The following is a 20,998-nucleotide window of genomic DNA, read 5'->3' as shown; positions in this document are numbered from 1 at the left end:
AGCACACACACACAGACACACACACAGAGCAAGCACACACACACAGAGCAAGCACACACACACAGAGCAAGCACACACACACAGAGCAAGCACACACACACACAGAGCAAACACACACACACAGAGCAAGCACACACACACAGACACAGATTGTACCCGCAGAGCGAGCAGCCACACACAGAGCAGACTGTACCCGCAGAGCGAGCAGCCACACACAGAGCAGACTGTACCCGCAGAGCGAGCAGCCACACACAGAGCAGACTGTACCCGCAGAGCGAGCAGCCACACACAGAGCAGACTGTACCCGCAGAGCGAGCAGCCACACACAGAGCAGACTGTACCCGCAGAGCGAGCAGCCACACACAGAGCAGACTGTACCCGCAGAGCGAGCAGCCACACACAGAGCAGACTGTACCCGCAGAGCGAGCAGCCACACACAGAGCAGACTGTACCCGCAGAGCGAGCAGCCACACACAGAGCAGACTGTACCCGCAGAGCGAGCAGCCACACACAGAGCAGACTGTACCCGCAGAGCGAGCAGCCACACACAGAGCAGACTGTACCCGCAGAGCGAGCAGCCACACACAGAGCAGACTGTACCCGCAGAGCGAGCAGCCACACACAGAGCAGACTGTACCCGCAGAGCGAGCAGCCACACACAGAGCAGACTGTACCCGCAGAGCGAGCAGCCACACACAGAGCAGACTGTACCCGCAGAGCGAGCAGCCACACACAGAGCAGACTGTACCCGCAGAGCGAGCAGCCACACACAGAGCAGACTGTACCCGCAGAGCGAGCAGCCACACACAGAGCAGACTGTACCCGCAGAGCGAGCAGCCACACACAGAGCAGACTGTACCCGCAGAGCGAGCAGCCACACACAGAGCAGACTGTACCCGCAGAGCGAGCAGCCACACACAGAGCAGACTGTACCCGCAGAGCGAGCAGCCACACACAGAGCAGACTGTACCCGCAGAGCGAGCAGCCACACACAGAGCAGACTGTACCCGCAGAGCGAGCAGCCACACACAGAGCAGACTGTACCCGCAGAGCGAGCAGCCACACACAGAGCAGACTGTACCCGCAGAGCGAGCAGCCACACACAGAGCAGACTGTACCCGCAGAGCGAGCAGCCACACACAGAGCAGACTGTACCCGCAGAGCGAGCAGCCACACACAGAGCAGACTGTACCCGCAGAGCGAGCAGCCACACACAGAGCAGACTGTACCCGCAGAGCGAGCAGCCACACACAGAGCAGACTGTACCCGCAGAGCGAGCAGCCACACACAGAGCAGACTGTACCCACAGAGCGAGCAGCCACACACAGAGCAGACTGTACCCACAGAGCGAGCAGCCACACACAGAGCAGACTGTACCCGCAGAGCGAGCAGCCACACACAGAGCAGACTGTACCCGCAGAGCGAGCAGCCACACACAGAGCAGACTGTACACACAGAGCAGACTGTACCCGCAGAGCGAGCAGCCACACACCGAGCAGACTGTACCCGCAGAGCGAGCAGCCACACACCGAGCAGACTGTACCCGCAGAGCGAGCAGCCACACACCGAGCAGACTGTACCCGCAGAGCGAGCAGCCACACACAGAGCAGACTGTACCCGCAGAGCGAGCAGCCACACACAGAGCAGACTGTACCCGCAGAGCGAGCAGCCACACACAGAGCAGACTGTACCCGCAGAGCGAGCAGCCACACACAGAGCAGACTGTACCCGCAGAGCGAGCAGCCACACACAGAGCAGACTGTACCCGCAGAGCGAGCAGCCACACACAGAGCAGACTGTACCCGCAGAGCGAGCAGCCACACACAGAGCAGACTGTACCCGCAGAGCGAGCAGCCACACACAGAGCAGACTGTACCCGCAGAGCGAGCTGCCACACACAGAGCAGACTGTACCCGCAGAGTGAGCAGCCACACACAGAGCAGACTGTACCCGCAGAGCGAGAGACACAGATAGTAGAATGTAACCGCAGAGCGAGAGACACAGAGGGGTCAAAATGTATGAAAAACATACCAGGTGAAAGGATAGATGAACAGCAGAGAGAATGAAATTTGCACAGCTGGGGGTTTAGTACATACGTGACTGCCTGGTATGCAGAGTGTGTATCAACTGAGAGATCGTGTGAGCCAATTCCTCCTGTAAAACGGTACACAAGATAATAAAATCAGATTACAAACAGGGTTAAATCACTAAAGTGAGAATTATTGGGAATTTCACATTTTACACTAAGACAGCAGGACTGGTTTAAACAACTATTGAAACCCCCAGGCCATCTCTCCCTGCAACTATTGAAACCCCCAGGCCATCTCTCCCTGCAACTATTGAAACCCCCAGGCCATCTCTCCCTGCAACTATTGAAACCCCCAGGCCATCTCTCCCTGCAACTATTGAAACCCCCAGGCCATCTCTCGCTGCAACTATTGAAACCCCCAGGCCATCTCTCGCTGCAACTATTGAAACCCCCAGGCCATCTCTCGCTGCAACTATTGAAACCCCCAGGCCATCTCTCGCTGCAACTATTGAAACCCCCAGGCCATCTCTCGCTGCAACTATTGAAACCCCCAGGCCATCTCTCGCTGCAACTATTGAAACCCCCAGGCCATCTCTCGCTGCAACTATTGAAACCCCCAGGCCATCTCTCGCTGCAACTATTGAAACCCCCAGGCCATCTCTCGCTGCAACTATTGAAACCCCCAGGCCATCTCTCGCTGCAACTATTGAAACCCCCAGGCCATCTCTCGCTGCAACTATTGAAACCCCCAGGCCATCTCTCGCTGCAACTATTGAAACCCCCAGGCCATCTCTCGCTGCAACTATTGAAACCCCCAGGCCATCTCTCGCTGCAACTATTGAAACCCCCAGGCCATCTCTCGCTGCAACTATTGAAACCCCCAGGCCATCTCTCGCTGCAACTATTGAAACCCCCAGGCCATCTCTCGCTGCAACTATTGAAACCCCCAGGCCATCTCTCGCTGCAACTATTGAAACCCCCAGGCCATCTCTCGCTGCAACTATTGAAACCCCCAGGCCATCTCTCCCTGCAACTATTGAAACCCCCAGGCCATCTCACCCAGAACTCCCTGCAACTATTGAAACCCCCAGGCCATCTGTCCCAGAACTCCCTGCAACTATTGAAACCCCCAGGCCATCTGTCCCAGAACTCCCTGCAACTATTGAAACCTCCCGGCCATCTCTCCTAGAAATTATTGAAACCTGCTGGTTTCCTTCCCTATTACTTAAAGGAACAGTGCAGCTCGCCATCGTGGTTATGGTCCATTGTTAAGAGTCAAGTAACCATCAGCAGTGAAGGTTAATCACTACTACTTTCAATAAGGGGGTGACAGGGAACTCCTGGCACCATAACCACTTTCAGTGAGGTGTAGTACTTATGGTCCTTTTCCTCATTTGAGTCCTCCATACCCTGTCAGTCTGGTTTACTCATCAGCTTTATTTTTATTAAAATACATCAGGTATACATTCCTTATGGATTTTCTTCATCTTGACAAAGGCCAGCGTTACAGCGGCCAAACTTCCCTTTCTTTAATCGATTCCTCTTCTCTCCCTCTGTCAGGATCTGTTCTTTATTTCTTCCCGACTGCTCACTGTTAAGTAGACATGCCCATACATGCGATATAGCGAGTAGGGGCAGAATTTACTGATTCCAAGTAATCTTTACTTAGTATTAGTAAATTTGGCTGAAATACAAATTTAGGTCTTTCAGCCTTTTAGTAGATAGCTCCCTGATACCGTGGGAATTAGGGAGTTATCTACTAAGCGGCTGCAAGATGCAGCCACCGTACAAATAGGATTGGAATTTCATTTATTCAAATGAAATTCCGATACGAACAAAGTGCCGAAATGCGCCCGAACACTGTGATAGAATTTATCTTATCGGTGTCATATGATGATATCCTATATTAAAATTGGCTAACTTGGACTCAGGAAATGCTCGATGCTTAAACAACACTTAAGACCATATATGTCTAAGTTCCGGGAGCAGAGAGCCCCCACTCTAATCCTTTTGTTCTCTCTTACCTTGAAACTTATTTGTTATGTGTACATGACGTTCATCCCTATGTCTTATCTGTACTCCCTTCCTATTACTGTTCTACGAGTATTTGCACGTAAGCACGTACTTTTTAATGTATAAAACGGCAGAGGCTTATTTTGAATACCAACACGTGTCTGGTGTCTAATTCTTGCTTCTCATTTCTGTTCTCATTCTGTTAGGACGCAATTCGGTAGTCCCTACTTTGTCCCTAGTCCCTACTCAGGCTCATGTACTGCAACTATCCACACGATCATTACAGTGCATGAGATCTGACGCACATGGAGGAGGAACGGGTCAAACACAACATCACTGCCAGACAGTGGACGATACCCTGATAGCGCCCAGAGTGTATATGCCTATCACAGAGCTGCTTCCAAGACACTAAAATTACCCACTGGTTCTGCTAAACAGTTTTTCAAAAACATAATTTTATTAAATTTTAATGATCTGCTGGTATGTTGGTACCTCTACAGTACTGCCATATGTACAGTACATGCCAGCGTACATCAAAGCTGGGAACAGACCAAGCACGCCTGTGCTGCCATTAAACCGATCACTTCCCAGCATTAAGCCTAGGCTCATGTGTGGGGGGGATTGCTATACAGCGATACGCTCTTGGAGGAGAGGTCTTTCCCCTGGGAGCTGGATTCCAGGGTGGGAAGGGACGGCAAGACCCGAGCCAAGCTGCGACGGCGACAGTGGTTATGGTGTCTGGTGCAGTGATTATAGTACTCGGTGATTACTAGGAAGTGTAATTGGTGGAGGTACCCAGTCGGGGTGCCAGGCCCCCTAGTTATTTATGCCCCTGCCCTCCCCACACCTGAGAGAGAAGCCCTGTAGTTATACACCATTCCTAACTCCCAGAAAGAAACCCTGAAGTTATTTGTACCTCCTGGTTCTCTCACCCAGGCAGAGATCCCCACAGTTCATTTTACCTGAAGTAGTGGCTTATCCTGCATCCACATACAATAGAAGAGACCCTTCCAAATCTTGGAAAACTCATCCTCGGTAAAACCACCTAATTGGAAAGAACAAAATTAAGATCTGACCAGATAAGCAACTTAAACACTTTCTTGTCTTCTCTACAATCAATCTCTCGTTCTAAACTATTGTCCTCACTAAACACTCCTTGGGTACCCATGCCCTATGATAACACTCCCTTCCCCCCGGTAATACCAGCCTCCCCTCCTGCATGGTGTGTCCCCCCAGGTAATACCCAGCCCCCCCCTCCTGCATGGTGTCCCCCCCCCCCGGTAATACCCAGCCCCCCCTCCTGCATGGTGTGTGACCCCCCCGGTAATACCCAGGCCCCCCCTCCTGCATGGTGTGTGACCCCCCAGGTAATACCAAGGCCCCCCCTCCTGCATGGTGTGTGACCCCCCCGGTAATACCCAGGCCCCCCCTCCTGCATGGTGTGTGCCCCCCCCCCGGTAATGCCCAGCCCCCCCTCCTGCATGGTGTGTGTGCCCCCCCCTCCCCGGTAATGTCCATCCCCCCTCCTGCATGGTGCGTGTGTGTCCCCCGGTAATGCCCAGCTCCCCCCCCCCCGTCCTGCATGGTGTGTGTGTGTCCCGGTAATACCCAGCCCCCCCTCCTGCATGCTGTCCCCCCCGGTAATACCCAGCCCCCCCCCCTGCATGCTGTCCCCCCCGGTAATACCCAGCCCCCCCCCCTGCATGCTGTCCCCCCGGTAATACCCAGCCCCCCCTCCTGCATGCTGTCCCCCCGGTAATACCCAGCCCCCCCTCCTGCATGCTATCCCCCCCGGTAATACCCAGCCCCCCCCTCCTGCATGCTGTCCCCCCGGTAATACCCAGCCCCCCCTCCTGCATGCTGTCCCCCCCCGGTAATACCCAGCCCCCCCCTCCTGCATGCTGTCCCCCCCGGTAATACCCAGCCCCCCCCCTCCTGCATGCTGTCCCCCCCGGTAATACCCAGCCCCCCCCCTCTTGCATGCTGTCCCCCCCGGTAATACCCAGCCCCCCCCTCCTGCATGCTGTCCCCCCCGGTAATACCCAGCCCCCCCCCCTCCTGCATGGTGTGTCCCCCCCGGTAATACCCAGCCCCCCCTCCTGCATGGTGTGTCCCCCCCGGTAATACCCAGCCCCCCCTCCTGCATGGTGTGTCCCCCCCGGTAATACCCAGCCCCCCTCCTGCATGGTGTGTCCCCCCCGGTAATACCCAGCCCCCCCTCCTGCATGGTGTGTCCCCCCCGGTAATACCCAGCCCCCCCTCCTGCATGGTGTGTCCCCCCCGGTAATACCCAGCCCCCCCTCCTGCATGGTGTGTCCCCCCCGGTAATACCCAGCCCCCCCTCCTGCATGGTGTGTCCCCCCCGGTAATACCCAGCCCCCCCTCCTGCATGGTGTGTCCCCCCCGGTAATACCCAGCCCCCCCTCCTGCATGGTGTGTGTCCCCCGGTAATACCCAGCCCCCCCTCCTGCATGGTGTGTCCCCCCCGGTAATACCCAGCCCCCCCTCCTGCATGGTGTGTCCCCCCCGGTAATACCCAGCCCCCCCTCCTGCATGGTGTGTCCCCCCCGGTAATACCCAGCCCCCCCTCCTGCATGGTGTGTCCCCCCCGGTAATACCCAGCCCCCCCTCCTGCATGGTGTGTCCCCCCCGGTAATACCCAGCCCCCCCTCCTGCATGGTGTGTCCCCCCCGGTAATACCCAGCCCCCCCTCCTGCATGGTGTGTCCCCCCCGGTAATACCCAGCCCCCCCTCCTGCATGGTGTGTCCCCCCCGGTAATACCCAGCCCCCCTCCTGCATGCTGTCCCCCCCGGTAATACCCAGCCCCCCCCCCCCGGTAATACCCAGCCCCCCCTCCTGCATGGTGTGTCCCCCCCGGTAATACCCAGCCCCCCCCTCCTGCATGGTGTGTCCCCCCCCGGTAATACCCAGCCCCCCCCTCCTGCATGGTGTGTCCCCCCCCGGTAATACCCAGCCCCCCCCTCCTGCATGGTGTGTCCCCCCCCGGTAATACCCAGCCCCCCCCCCTGCATGCTGTCCCCCCCGGTAATACCCAGCCCCCCCCTCCTGCATGGTGTGTCCCCCCCGGTAATACCCAGCCCCCCCTCCTGCATGGTGTGTCCCCCCCGGTAATACCCAGCCCCCCTCTCTCCCCCCCGGGGGTCTCACCGCTCCGGGCGCTCAGGTATCCCCGTAGTCTGCGGACGGCGCGGTCCCGGGTTTTCTTTTCATTGGCGGCCAGTCTCTGGGCGAGCTGGATGGAGAGGTCCGGCGGAGACATGGCGCACCCGGAGTCTGATCCCACGTGCTGCTCACTGGGGGACGGCGCCGCCTGATGACGTCACGGGCCGCTCTGCGTTCCACGAGCCCATTTCCGGTGTCTGTTTGCGTTCCAGGCAGCCTACTTCCGGTCTGAGAGAACTGAGCTCCACAAGGTGTGTGTCACAGAGCTCCACATACTGTCACAGAGCTCCACATACTGTCACAGAGCTCCACTTACTGTCACAGAGCTCCACTTACTGTCACAGAGCTCCACATACTGTCACAGAGCTCCAAATACTTCCAGTCACAGAGCTCCACATACTGCCTGTCACAGAGCTCCACATACTGTCTGTCACAGAGCTCCACATACTGCCTGCCACTGAGCTCCACATACTGTCACAGAGCTCCACTTACTGTCACAGAGCTCCACATACTGTCACAGAGCTCCACATACTGTCACTGAGCTCCACTTACTGTCACAGAGCTCCACTTACTGTCACAGAGCTCCACTTACTGTCACAGAGCTCCACATACTGTCACAGAGCTCCACATAATGTCTGTCACAGAGCTCCACATACTGTCTGTCACAGAGCTCCACATGCTGTCACAGAGCTCCACATACTGTCACTGAGCTCCACATACTGTCACAGAGCTCCACATACTGTCACTGAGCTCCACATACTGTCACAGAGCTCCACATACTGTCACAGAGCTCCACTTACTGTCACAGAGCTCCACTTACTGTCACAGAGCTCCACTTACTGTCACAGAGCTCCACTTACTGTCACAGAGCTCCACATACTGTCACAGAGCTCCAAATACTTCCAGTCACAGAGCTCCACATACTGCCTGTCACAGAGCTCCACATACTGTCACTGAGCTCCACATACTGTCACAGAGCTCCACTTACTGTCACAGAGCTCCACATACTGTCACAGAGCTCCACATACTGTCACTGAGCTCCACTTACTGTCACAGAGCTCCACTTACTGTCACAGAGCTCCACTTACTGTCACAGAGCTCCACATACTGTCACAGAGCTCCACATAATGTCTGTCACAGAGCTCCACATACTGTCTGTCACAGAGCTCCACATGCTGTCACAGAGCTCCACATACTGTCACTGAGCTCCACATACTGTCACAGAGCTCCACATACTGTCACTGAGCTCCACATACTGTCACAGAGCTCCACATACTGTCACTGAGCTCCACATACTGTCACAGAGCTCCACTTACTGTCACAGAGCTCCACTTACTGTCACAGAGCTCCACTTACTGTCACAGAGCTCCACATACTGTCACAGAGCTCCAAATACTTCCAGTCACAGAGCTCCACATACTGCCTGTCACAGAGCTCCACATACTGTCACTGAGCTCCACATACTGTCACAGAGCTCCACTTACTGTCACAGAGCTCCACATACTGTCACAGAGCTCCACATACTGTCACTGAGCTCCACTTACTGTCACAGAGCTCCACTTACTGTCACAGAGCTCCACATACTGTCACAGAGCTCCACATAATGTCTGTCACAGAGCTCCACATACTGTCTGTCACAGAGCTCCACATGCTGTCACAGAGCTCCACATACTGTCACTGAGCTCCACATACTGTCACAGAGCTCCACATACTGTCACTGAGCTCCACATGCTGTCACAGAGCTCCACATACTGTCACTGAGCTCCACATACTGTCACAGAGCTCCACATACTGTCACTGAGCTCCACATACTGTCACAGAGCTCCACATACTGTCACTGAGCTCCACATACTGTCACAGAGCTCCACTTACTGTCACAGAGCTCCACTTACTGTCACAGAGCTCCACATACTGTCTGTCACAGAGCTCCACATACTGTCACAGAGCTCCACATACTGTCACAGAGCTCCACTTACTGTCACAGAGCTCCACTTACTGTCACATAGCTCCACATACTGTCTGTCACAGAGCTCCACATACTGTCACTGAGCTCCACATACTGTCACAGAGCTCCACATACTGTCACAGAGCTCCACTTACTGTCACAGAGCTCCACTTACTGTCACAGAGCTCCACATACTGTCACAGAGCTCCAAATACTTCCAGTCACAGAGCTCCACATACTGCCTGTCACAGAGCTCCACATACTGTCACTGAGCTCCACATACTGTCACAGAGCTCCACTTACTGTCACAGAGCTCCACATACTGTCACAGAGCTCCACATACTGTCACTGAGCTCCACTTACTGTCACAGAGCTCCACTTACTGTCACAGAGCTCCACTTACTGTCACAGAGCTCCACATACTGTCACAGAGCTCCACATAATGTCTGTCACAGAGCTCCACATACTGTCTGTCACAGAGCTCCACATGCTGTCACAGAGCTCCACATACTGTCACTGAGCTCCACATACTGTCACAGAGCTCCACATACTGTCACTGAGCTCCACATACTGTCACAGAGCTCCACATACTGTCACTGAGCTCCACATACTGTCACAGAGCTCCACTTACTGTCACAGAGCTCCACTTACTGTCACAGAGCTCCACTTACTGTCACAGAGCTCCACATACTGTCACAGAGCTCCAAATACTTCCAGTCACAGAGCTCCACATACTGCCTGTCACAGAGCTCCACATACTGTCACTGAGCTCCACATACTGTCACAGAGCTCCACTTACTGTCACAGAGCTCCACATACTGTCACAGAGCTCCACATACTGTCACTGAGCTCCACTTACTGTCACAGAGCTCCACTTACTGTCACAGAGCTCCACATACTGTCACAGAGCTCCACATAATGTCTGTCACAGAGCTCCACATACTGTCTGTCACAGAGCTCCACATGCTGTCACAGAGCTCCACATACTGTCACTGAGCTCCACATACTGTCACAGAGCTCCACATACTGTCACTGAGCTCCACATACTGTCACAGAGCTCCACATACTGTCACTGAGCTCCACATACTGTCACAGAGCTCCACTTACTGTCACAGAGCTCCACTTACTGTCACAGAGCTCCACTTACTGTCACAGAGCTCCACATACTGTCACAGAGCTCCAAATACTTCCAGTCACAGAGCTCCACATACTGCCTGTCACAGAGCTCCACATACTGTCACTGAGCTCCACATACTGTCACAGAGCTCCACTTACTGTCACAGAGCTCCACATACTGTCACAGAGCTCCACATACTGTCACTGAGCTCCACTTACTGTCACAGAGCTCCACTTACTGTCACAGAGCTCCACATACTGTCACAGAGCTCCACATAATGTCTGTCACAGAGCTCCACATACTGTCTGTCACAGAGCTCCACATGCTGTCACAGAGCTCCACATACTGTCACTGAGCTCCACATACTGTCACAGAGCTCCACATACTGTCACTGAGCTCCACATACTGTCACAGAGCTCCACATACTGTCACTGAGCTCCACATACTGTCACAGAGCTCCACTTACTGTCACAGAGCTCCACTTACTGTCACAGAGCTCCACATACTGTCTGTCACAGAGCTCCACATACTGTCACAGAGCTCCACATACTGTCTGTCACAGAGCTCCACATACTGCCTGTCACAGAGCTCCACATACTGTCACAGAGCTCCACATACTGTCTGTCACAGAGCTCCACATACTGCCTGTCACAGAGCTCAACATACTGTCACAGAGCTCCACATACTGTCTGTCACAGAGCTCCACATACTGTCACAGAGCTCCACATACTGCCTGTCACAGAGCTCCACATACTGTCTGTCACAGAGCTCCACATACTGTCACAGAGCTCCACATACTGCCTGTCACAGAGCTCCACATACTGCCTGTCACAGAGCTCCGCATACTATCACAGAGCTCCACATACTGTCACAGAGCTCCACATACTGCCTGTCACAGAGCTCCACATACTGTCACAGAGCTCCACATACTGCCTGTCACAGAGCTCCACATACTGCCTGTCACAGAGCTCCACATACTGTCACAGAGCTCCACATACTGCCTGTCACAGAGCTCCACATACTGTCACAGAGCTCCACATACTGTCACAGAGCTCCACATACTGTCTGTCACAGAGCTCCACATACTGTGTGTCACAGAGCTCCACATACTGCCTGTCACAGAGCTCCACATACTGCCTGTCACAGAGCTCCACATACTGCCTGTCACAGAGCTCCAAATACTGTCTGTCACAGAGCTCCACATACAGCCTGTCACAGAGCTCCACATACTGCCTGTCACAGAGCTCCACATACAGCCTGTCACAGAGCTCCACATACTGTCTGTCACAGAGCTCCACATACTGTCACAGAGCTCCACATACTGTCACAGAGCTCCACATACTGTCTGTCACAGAGCTCCACATACTGTCACAGAGCTCCACATACTGTCACAGAGCTCCACATACTGTCACAGTGTGGTGGAATCTCGGTAAAAATAAATTTAGTAGGCCGAGATTACCACGTGGCATGTGTACGTGCATATACTGGTGTATCGGTCGGTTGGTTGCACGTGGCAAAGATACGATCAGTAGTGTACGGAGCATGTGCGAGCATACCGGATGTGGTATTCCCCTCCTCCATTGTGCTGGGCAAGCCATGCGGTCAAACAGGAAGTTAGTTATTATTCGATTGATTGGGTAAGAGAATGTGTGGGTGGAGCTACTTATGGGTGGAGTTACATGCTTATATAAGGAGCCTACACTATTGTCCGGGGCTCAGAACTTGTTGTATTTTGGTGACATTAGTCCCTCTGAGTCCCGATCGGTGAACCGAATAAAGAATCTCTTCCTTCCTGAAGAAACCTGTGTCCATCTCTCTGTCCTTGGCTTCCGTCAGTTTCTCCGGTATCATTTGGTGCATTGGCCGGGAAGCTCATCGTTCAACGGTAGCTGAGAAGCAGAGGCATGAGACGGTCTATCTTTGCCCACGTTCTCTACGGCTGCACCCCTGAACTTCTGCGTGGACCTCCCTTCGTCTCGGCGCCACTGGTTTGTTGTCCAGGAGATCATCGGCCTCTACGTAGTAAGTGCTGGGGTGTCCCTGTCGATGAGTGTGAACTCAGGGTTAGGAACGAGGAGGTAAGATGACTGCTGTTTTAGACGGCGGACCCACTAGGGGTATTGGATACCGAATGTGCGGTAGGCCCATAAGGGGTTATTTGGAATCTGCCCCCTCCAGAGGGAAGGAGCGAAGGTGCACCGCTCAATTAAACGCCCTTTAGTAAGCCCGTTTAATTTTGGTTTGGAGTCAGGCGGGGTTCTGGTGTAAATAGCCCTAGCCGGACACCGGTATCTTGTCTAGACTAGCGTTCTAGGGTGTATATTTTGTTCGCTAGGTCGGAGGGACCGGGAGACTAAGCGGCGCCTGTGTAAATTCGGTTCGCTAGATCTCAACCTATCTTGGCTAAGTGGGAAGGCGTGTAAATTTGGAACCCACTAGACTATTGATAGAGTAGATAGACTAAGAGGGTACTGTTGTAAATTCCGCCCTCTAGTTCGCTATATGTGGTGCTTGGGCAGTGTGGCTAACCAAAACGTATGTAGATAGTTTTAGGTAGTCCATCAAGGTACTGGCCAATAGATTAGTTGGGAATTGTATATGTGTTAAAGATTGTTGTAGTAGCGTGTATATCTTGCTAGATAGCGTAAGCTCTGCCGTCTAGCGAGAGTGTGAATAGTGTGTAATTGTATTATAGCGCACGGTACCATAACCATGTATAATTACTGACACAGTAAATAAGTACTAATAATTATCGTCTATGTTGCATGTTTAACACCATAACCACTACTAATTGTACTGTGACTTTAAATTGTACTTTAGCCTATGCTAACCGTACTGTAACTACTGTTTGTAAAGACGATGTTACTGGGGTATGTTATAGACGGGTAATTCAAATATAGGAAATTATAGCGTGGGTGACCGTATGGTTTCGCCAAAGGGCACAGTATTAGTTACTTAGTGACTGGTGTAACAGCTGTGTGTGTATGGGAATTCCCTGAGTGTTTTGTTGTGTGCGTTTCACTTAGTAACTGTACCACGTGGTACTGTTGCCAAGGGAACGGGTGTGACCGTTGGTAGAGTGTTTGTATAGTTTCTGTTGGAAACGACGCTCCATTGTTAAGTATGGGCGCGTCGGATTCGACGATTTTGGATCCCTTAGGATCTATGATAAAGAATTTTAAAAAGGGATACAAAGCATGTGATTTTGGGGTAAAGATGTCTCCAGCACGCCTGATTACATTGTGTAGTAGGGAATGGCCTACTTTGGTTGCCGCATGGCCGCCACGTGGCAGTTTGGATCCTAACCTGGTACAGCGTGTACACGTGGCTGTATCAGGTAGGCCTGAACTTTACGGCCAGTTTCCCTATATTGATTGTTGGAGGCAGGCCGTAAATGACTCGCCAAAATGGATCCGAGTATGCCACGAGGAACAATGTTGCCTCATGGTGGCCAGGACTCGCTTGTCCACTAAGGCCGTAATTACGCCCATTTTGGACACGCCCCCTGAGTCTGAGATCCCTATGCCGCCCCCTTACTCCTCCTCCACCGGAAGAGGAAGAGGAGGTGCTGCTGGAAACGCTCCTCCCCTTGCCCCGTTGTCCCCACCTACTTCCTCCTCTAGCTCAGAGCCCAGCCCCTTTGTTTCAAACCCTCCCCTTCCGATACCTGCTTCCGTTAATTCCACATACCCAGATTTGGCGCCATATCTAGCTTCCGGTCAGGCTCCCCCTAGCCCGGCCCGGAATATTCTACTCACCAACCTTCCCCATAGTAAAGCTTCCCCATCCCCATGCCTTACTACCCCTCGACCGGAACCCCTAATTGACGCATCTCTACGAAGCCCCATATTAACCCGACAACTGACCGGTACTCTCCAACCCCGACATTATCAAATGCCACTTCGATTGACTCCTGGCCCGACACACATTAACGATGATACAGATACAATATGCTGATCCAGTCTACGTCTATGTCCCTTTTTACGACCACCGATCTCTTTAATTGGAAGACCCATAACTCCTCTTACACCAAAAAGCCTCAAGCCATGACGGATCTGTTTACTTCAATAGTCCAGACACATAATCCCACTTGGGCTGATTGCCAGCAATTATTAATGCCAACCCAGCAGCATGGGCCACAGCACATTATCCAAATGCCGATCCAAATTGGAATGTCAATGGCGCAGATTTGGTTCATCTAAAAGCTTATAGAGACGCTATTATTGCTGGCATGAAAGCTGGAGGAAAGAAGGCGATTAACATGTCTAAGACGGCTGAGGTATTGCAGAAATGTGATGAATCGCCCAGTGTCTTTTATGACCGATTATTGGAGGCATACCGTTTGTATACCCCCTTTAATCCGGAGGCCCCTGAGAATTCCCGGATGGTTAACTCTGCCTTTGTCAGCCAAACCTACGGAGATATAAAGCGCAAGCTACAAAAGTTAGAAGGGTTCGTAGGGATGTCCATAACCCAACTAATGGAGGTAGCGAATAAAGTGTATATGAACAGGGAAACAGAAGCGAAGAAAGAGGAAGAGCGCAAGATGCGTAAAAAGGCAGATATGCTAGCGGTAGCGATCGCAGGCGTAGAAAGAAGGGAGAAAGAGGTGTATAGGGGAGCAGATAAAGGCGATAGTAAGTGGAATAGGGAACCCTTGAGTAGGAATCAGTGCGCGTACTGTATGGAAGAATGGCATTGGAGAAGTGAGTGTCCACAAAGGGAACAGTATGAGAGAGACAGACCTAGGGCAGGATATAGTAATTATAGAGGCAGAGCGAGAGGTAGAGGAGGTCCTGGAGGGAATAATGGTAGCAATAGAGGAAGTGTTAGAGAAGACAGGTATTATCCAGCAGCGCAGAGATCCCGCGATAGAGAAGATAGGGACTTTGTAGGATTGGCTGACACGGTCATGGAGGACTATTGATACCGACCGGGCTCTATCCCCCTTGGCCGAGCGGAGCCTATGGTCGATGTATCAATAGGGGGAAAAAGGAGTGCGTTCATGATCGATACTGGTGCTGAACATTCGGTGGTGACTAACCTACCGTATATACTCGAGTATAAGCCGACCCGAATATAAGCCGAGGCCCCTAATTTTACCCCAAAAAACTGGGAAAACTTATTGACTCGAGTATAAGACTAGGGTGGGAAATGCAGCGGCTACTGGTAAATTTCTAAATAAAATTAGATCCTAAAAAAATATATTAATTGAATATTTATTTACAGTGTGTGTATAATGAATGCAGTGTGTGTGTATAATGAATGCAGTGTGTGTGTATAATGAATGCAGCGTGTGCGTATGAGTGCAGCGTGTGCGTATGAGTGCAGCGTGTGCGTATGAGTGCAGTGTGTGTAGTAGTGCAGTGTGTGTGTGTGTATGAATGCACTGTGTGTGTATGAATGCAGTGTGTGTGTATGAGTGCAGTGTGTGTATGAGTGCAGCGTGTGCGTATGACTGCAGCGTGTGCGTATGAGTGCAGTGTGTGTAGTAGTGCAGTGTGTGTAGTAGTGCAGTGTGTGTATGAGTGCAGTGTGTATGAATGCAGTGTGTGTATGAGTGCAGTGTGTATGAATGCAGTGTGTATGAATGCAGTGTGTGTATGAGTGCAGTGTGTATGAGTGCAGTGTGTGTATGAGTGCAGTGTGTATGAGTGCAGTGTGTATGAGTGCAGTGTGTATGAGTGCAGTGTGTGTATGAGTGCAGTGTGTATGAATGCAGTGTGTATGAATGCAGTGTGTATGAATGCAGTGTGTATGAGTGCAGTGTGTATGAGTGCAGTGTGTGTATGAGTGCAGTGTGTATGAATGCAGTGTGTATGAGTGCAGTGTGTATGAGTGCAGTGTGTATGAGTGCAGTGTGTATGAGTGCAGTGTGTATGAGTGCAGTGTGTATGAATGCAGTGTGTATGAGTGCAGTGTGTATGAATGCAGTGTGTATGAATGCAGTGTGTGTATGAGTGCAGTGTGTATGAATGCAGTGTGTGTATGAATGCAGTGTGTATGAATGCAGTGTGTATGAATGCAGTGTGTGTGTGTGTGTGTGTGTGTGTGTGTGTTGAAGAGCCTTGGTGGGGGGTGGGCAATTTTATTATTTTTAAAAAATAAAATTTAATTTTTTTTATTTATTATTTCTTATTATTTAATTTAATTAACTTTTTTATTTTATTATTATTCATTTTTTTTTCGTCCCCCCTCCCTGCTTGATTCATGGCAGGGAGGGGGGCTCCTTCCCTGGTGGTCCAGCATTGGCAGTTCAGTGGGGGGAGAAGGGGGCTGTCAGAGCTGTACTTACCTTTCCTGCAGCTCCTGTCAGCTCTCTTCTCCTCCTCTACGCCGTCCGTGCAGCTCTTCTGTCAGCTCCCAGTGTAAATCTCGCGAGAGCCGCGGCTCTCGCGAGATTTACACTGGGAGCTGACCGAGGTGCTGAGCGGACGGCGCAGAGGAGAAGGGAGCTGACAGGAGCTGCAGGAAAGGTAAGTACAGCTCTGCCAGCCTCAGTCTGTATTATGGCAATGCAAATTGCCATAATACAGACTATTGACTCGAGTATAAGCCGAGTTGGGGTTTTTCAGCACAAAAAATGTGCTGAAAAACTCGGCTTATACTCGAGTATATACGGTAGTTGCTCCTCCATCTGGAAGAGCCATCACCGTAATAGGAGCAACTGGAAGGAGTGCTGCTAAACCGGTTCTTAAAAGTCGACTCTGTACATTGGGAGGCCATGTAGTAAAACATCAATTCCTTTATATGCCTGAATGTCCAGTCCAACTGCTAGGACGTGATTTGTTGTCAAAACTACAAGCGCAGATAACGTTTCTACCAAATGGAACAACATCTTTAAAGTTCAATGGACCTTCAGGTATAATGACAATATCTGTACCAAAGGAAGAAGAGTGGCGACTTTATACAGCGTTGACTAGCCAAAACCCTAAGAGTGATGAATCCTTGTTTAATATACCAGGAGTGTGGGCAGAGAACAACCCACCAGGACTTGCTCGTAATATCCCACCAATTCGAATCGAACTGAAACTTGGGGTCTATCCAGTGAGCTTAAGGCAATATCATATCCCACAAAAGACCAAGAAGAATATACAATCATATTTGGATAAGTTCATAAGGTATGGTATCCTAAAATTCTGTACTTCCCCCTGGAACACCCCATTGCTGCCTGTTCAAAAGCCCGGTACAGATGAGTATCGCCCTGTGCAGGACTTGAGAGCAGTCAATGATGCGGTCGTAAGTATACACCCAGTTGTGCCCAATCCATATAACCTGCTTGCTTTAATTCCGGGCGGGGCTACCTATTTCACTGTCTTAGATCTCAAAGATGCCTTCTTTTGCCTTCGAATTGCTGCGGAAAGCCAGTGTATCTTCGCATTCCAATGGGAAAATGCTGTAACGGGCTCGAAACGCCAGATGACTTGGACAAGACTGCCCCAAGGGTTTAAAAATTCACTTACCCTATTTGGATCAGCTTTAAGTCAAGACTTACTGAATTTCAAGTCCATCCCAGGAGAGTGTGTACTATTGCAATATGTAGATGATTTGTTGATAGCGGCAGTTACTAGAGAAATATGTCAGCAAGCAACACATGATCTACTACACATTCTCTGGAAGGCAGGATACAAGGTGTCCAGGAAGAAAGCTCAGTTGTGTCAGCCAACTGTCAAGTATCTGGGATTCCATATCTCTGAAGGTCAAAGAATAATGGGGCCAGAGAGAAAAGAAGCTGTATGCCAAATACCAATACCCAAGAATAGAAGACAAGTGCGGGAATTCTTGGGGGCAGCAGGCTTCTGTAGGATATGGATTCCCAGTTATGCGATATTGGCGAAACCTCTTTATGCAGCTATAAAAGGTACAGAATACGATCCCTTCCTGTGGACACCTGAACAGCAAAAGGCATTTGAAGATGTGAAGAAGGCTTTGATGAGTGTCCCAGCATTAGGTCTACCTGATCATACATGTCCATTCTACTTATATGTACACGAGCAAAGAAGAATGGCTGTGGGAGTACTGACACAGTACTTGGGATCATGGCAAAGACCTGTTGCATATATGTCAAAACAACTGGATGCAGTGGCCACTTTGGTCTTCCACCTTGTCTAAGAGCCGTAGCTGCCGCCGCCCTGCTGGTAGCTGAAGCCGATAAACTCACTCTGGGTCAAGAACTCTATGTGCGAGTCCCGCACGCAGTACAGACGTTGCTAGACTATAAAGGCAATCATTGGTTTAGTAACAGCCGCATGACTAAGTATCAAGCTATGTTGTGTGAAAACCCAAGAGTGTATTTAGAGACTGTTAACACTTTAAATCCAGCTACCCTTTTGCCACAACCTACTGAAAGTCAACATGATTGCCTGGAGGTGATGGATGAAGTATTCTCAAGTAGACCAGATCTTCGTGACTTTCCCATCCAGAACCCTGATGTCCAGTACTATACGGACGGCAGTAGTTATGTGAAAGAAGGGATTCGCTATGCAGGATATGCAGTAACAACCATAGACAAGGTGATAGAAGCACAGCCATTGTCAAAAGGAACATCGGCACAGAAGGCAGAACTAATTGCACTAACACGAGCGTTACAATTGGCTGATGGTTTAAGAGTGAACATCTACACGGACTCCAAGTACCGTATATACTCGAGTATAAGCCGACCCGAATATAAGCCGAGGCCCCTAATTTTACCCCAAAAAACTGGGAAAACTTATTGACTCGAGTATAAGACTAGGGTGGGAAATGCAGCAGCTACTGGTACATTTCTAAATAAAATTAGATCCTAAAAAAATTATATTAACTGAATATTTATTTACAGTGTGTGTATATAATTAATGCAGTGTGTATATGAATGCAGTGTGTGTGTATGCAGTGTGTGTATGAGTGCAGTGTGTATATAATGAATGGAGTGCAGTGTGTGTGTATGAGTGCAGTGTGTGTATAATGAATGCAGTGCAGTGTGTGTGTGTGTGTGTGTATGAATGCAGTGTGTGTATGAATGCAGTGTGTATATAATGAATGCAGTGCAGTGTGTGTATGAGTGCAGTGTGTATGCAGTGTGTGTATGAATGCAGTGCAGTGTGTGTATGAGTGCAGTGTGTATGCAGTGTGTGTATGAATGCAGTGCAGTGTGTGTATGAGTGCAGTGTGTATGCAGTGTGTGTATGAATGCAGTGCAGTGTGTGTATGAGTGCAGTGTGTATGCAGTGTGTGTATGAGTGCAGTGTGTGTGTATGAGTGCAGTGTGTATGCAGTGTGTGTATAATGAATGCAGTGCAGTGTGTGTATATGAGTGCAGTGTGTATATGAGTGCAGTGTGTATATGAGTGCAGTGTGTATGTATGAGTGCAGTGTGTGTGAGTGCAGTGTGTATGAATGCAGTGTGTTTATAATGAATGCAGTGCAGTGTGTATGAATGCAGTGTGTGTATGTGCAGTGTGTGTGTGTGAGTGCAGAGCATTGGTGGGGGGTGGGCATTTTATTAATTATTATTTAATTATTATTTTAATATTTTTTTAATGTTATTTTTTTTGGTAACTATTTTTTTTAATTTTATTATTATTTGTATTATTATTTTAATTATTTTTTCCTTATTATTATTTGTTTTATTATTAATATTTTTATTTTTTCGTCCCCCCTCCCTGCTTGTTAGCTGGCCAGGGAGGGGGGCTCTCACTCCCTGGTGGTCCAGTGGATGGGCTGTAGGAGGGGGCTGTCAGGAAGCTGTAACTTACCTTCACAGCAGCTCCTGTCAGCTCCCTTCTCTCTTCTCCGGTGCGTGCAGCTCCCAGGTCAACTCCCTCTGCAACTCTCGCGGCCGCGCGGAGCGTTGCCACGGTAACCCGTGGCAACGCTCTGACCCCGCGGCTCTCGCGAGAGTTGCAGAGGAAGCTGACCTGGGAGCTGCACGCACCGGAGAAGAGAGAAGGGAGCTGACAGGAGCTGCTGTGAAGGTAAGTTAAAGCTTCCTGACAGCCCCCGGTCCATCTCTGTATTATGGCAATGAAAATTGCCATAATACAGACAACTGACTCGAGTATAAGACGAGTGGGGGTTTTTCAGCACAAAAAATGTGCTGAAAAACTCGTCTTATACTCGAGTATATACGGTATGCGTTTTTAACCACTCATGCCCACGGAGCTTTGTATAAAGAAAGAGGACTATTGAATTCAGAGGGTAAAGAAATTAAAGGGACACTCCAGGCACCCAGACCACTTCTGCTCATTGGAGTGGTCTGGGTGCCAACTCCCACTACCCTTAACCCTGCAAGTGTAATTATTGCAGTTTTTCATAAACTGCAATATTTACATTGCAGGGTTAACTCCACCTCTAGTGGCTGTCTATTAGACAGCCACTAGAGGTCACTTCCTGGGTTCTAGCACAGGTTTCCTGTGCTAGAGCGTCGCAGGACGTCCTCACGCTGTGTGAGGACCTCCAGCGTCGCTCTATTCCCCATAGGAAAGCATTGAAATGATTTTTCAATGCTTTGCTATGGGGAGACGTAATGCGCATGCGCGGAATTTCCGCGCATGCGCATTAGGTCTCCTCGGCCGGTGAGCAAGATTAGTCTCGCCCACCGGCCGACGTAATCATTAGGAGGAGCGTCGCGGAGGCGGAGACAGCGGCGAGGGACATCGCCGCTGTCCCAGGTAAGTCACTGAAGGGGTTTTCACCCCTTCACTAACCGGGGATTGGTGGGTGGGAGGGAGA

At 50.7% G+C, this 20,998-nt stretch overlaps 2 protein-coding genes across 2 annotated transcripts in view; one reads left to right on the top strand and one right to left on the bottom strand.

The window, feature by feature from the left end:
* LOC134601236 (ribosomal RNA processing protein 1 homolog A-like) overlaps window positions 1-7,377 on the bottom strand; it is a 31,624-nt gene extending 24,247 nt beyond the window's left edge. Inside the window, exons 1-3 of the mRNA XM_063445707.1 lie at window positions 7,212-7,377; window positions 5,005-5,087; window positions 2,097-2,154 (exon numbers count right to left, since the gene is read on the bottom strand). Coding sequence (XP_063301777.1) covers window positions 2,097-2,154; window positions 5,005-5,087; window positions 7,212-7,323 — 253 coding nt within the window. The 5' untranslated portion in view covers window positions 7,324-7,377. The remainder of the gene's footprint in view (window positions 1-2,096; window positions 2,155-5,004; window positions 5,088-7,211) is intronic.
* Window positions 7,378-7,441: 64 nt separating this feature from the next.
* HSF2BP (heat shock transcription factor 2 binding protein) overlaps window positions 7,442-20,998 on the top strand; it is a 115,660-nt gene continuing 102,103 nt past the window's right edge. The window contains exon 1 of the mRNA XM_063445661.1: window positions 7,442-7,475. The gene's annotated coding sequence lies outside the window, so the exon portion shown is untranslated. The remainder of the gene's footprint in view (window positions 7,476-20,998) is intronic.

This window comes from Pelobates fuscus, chromosome 1 (genome assembly GCF_036172605.1).
Source record: "Pelobates fuscus isolate aPelFus1 chromosome 1, aPelFus1.pri, whole genome shotgun sequence".
Taxonomy (NCBI): domain Eukaryota; kingdom Metazoa; phylum Chordata; class Amphibia; order Anura; family Pelobatidae; genus Pelobates; species Pelobates fuscus.
This window is presented reverse-complemented; position numbering and strand designations above follow the sequence as displayed.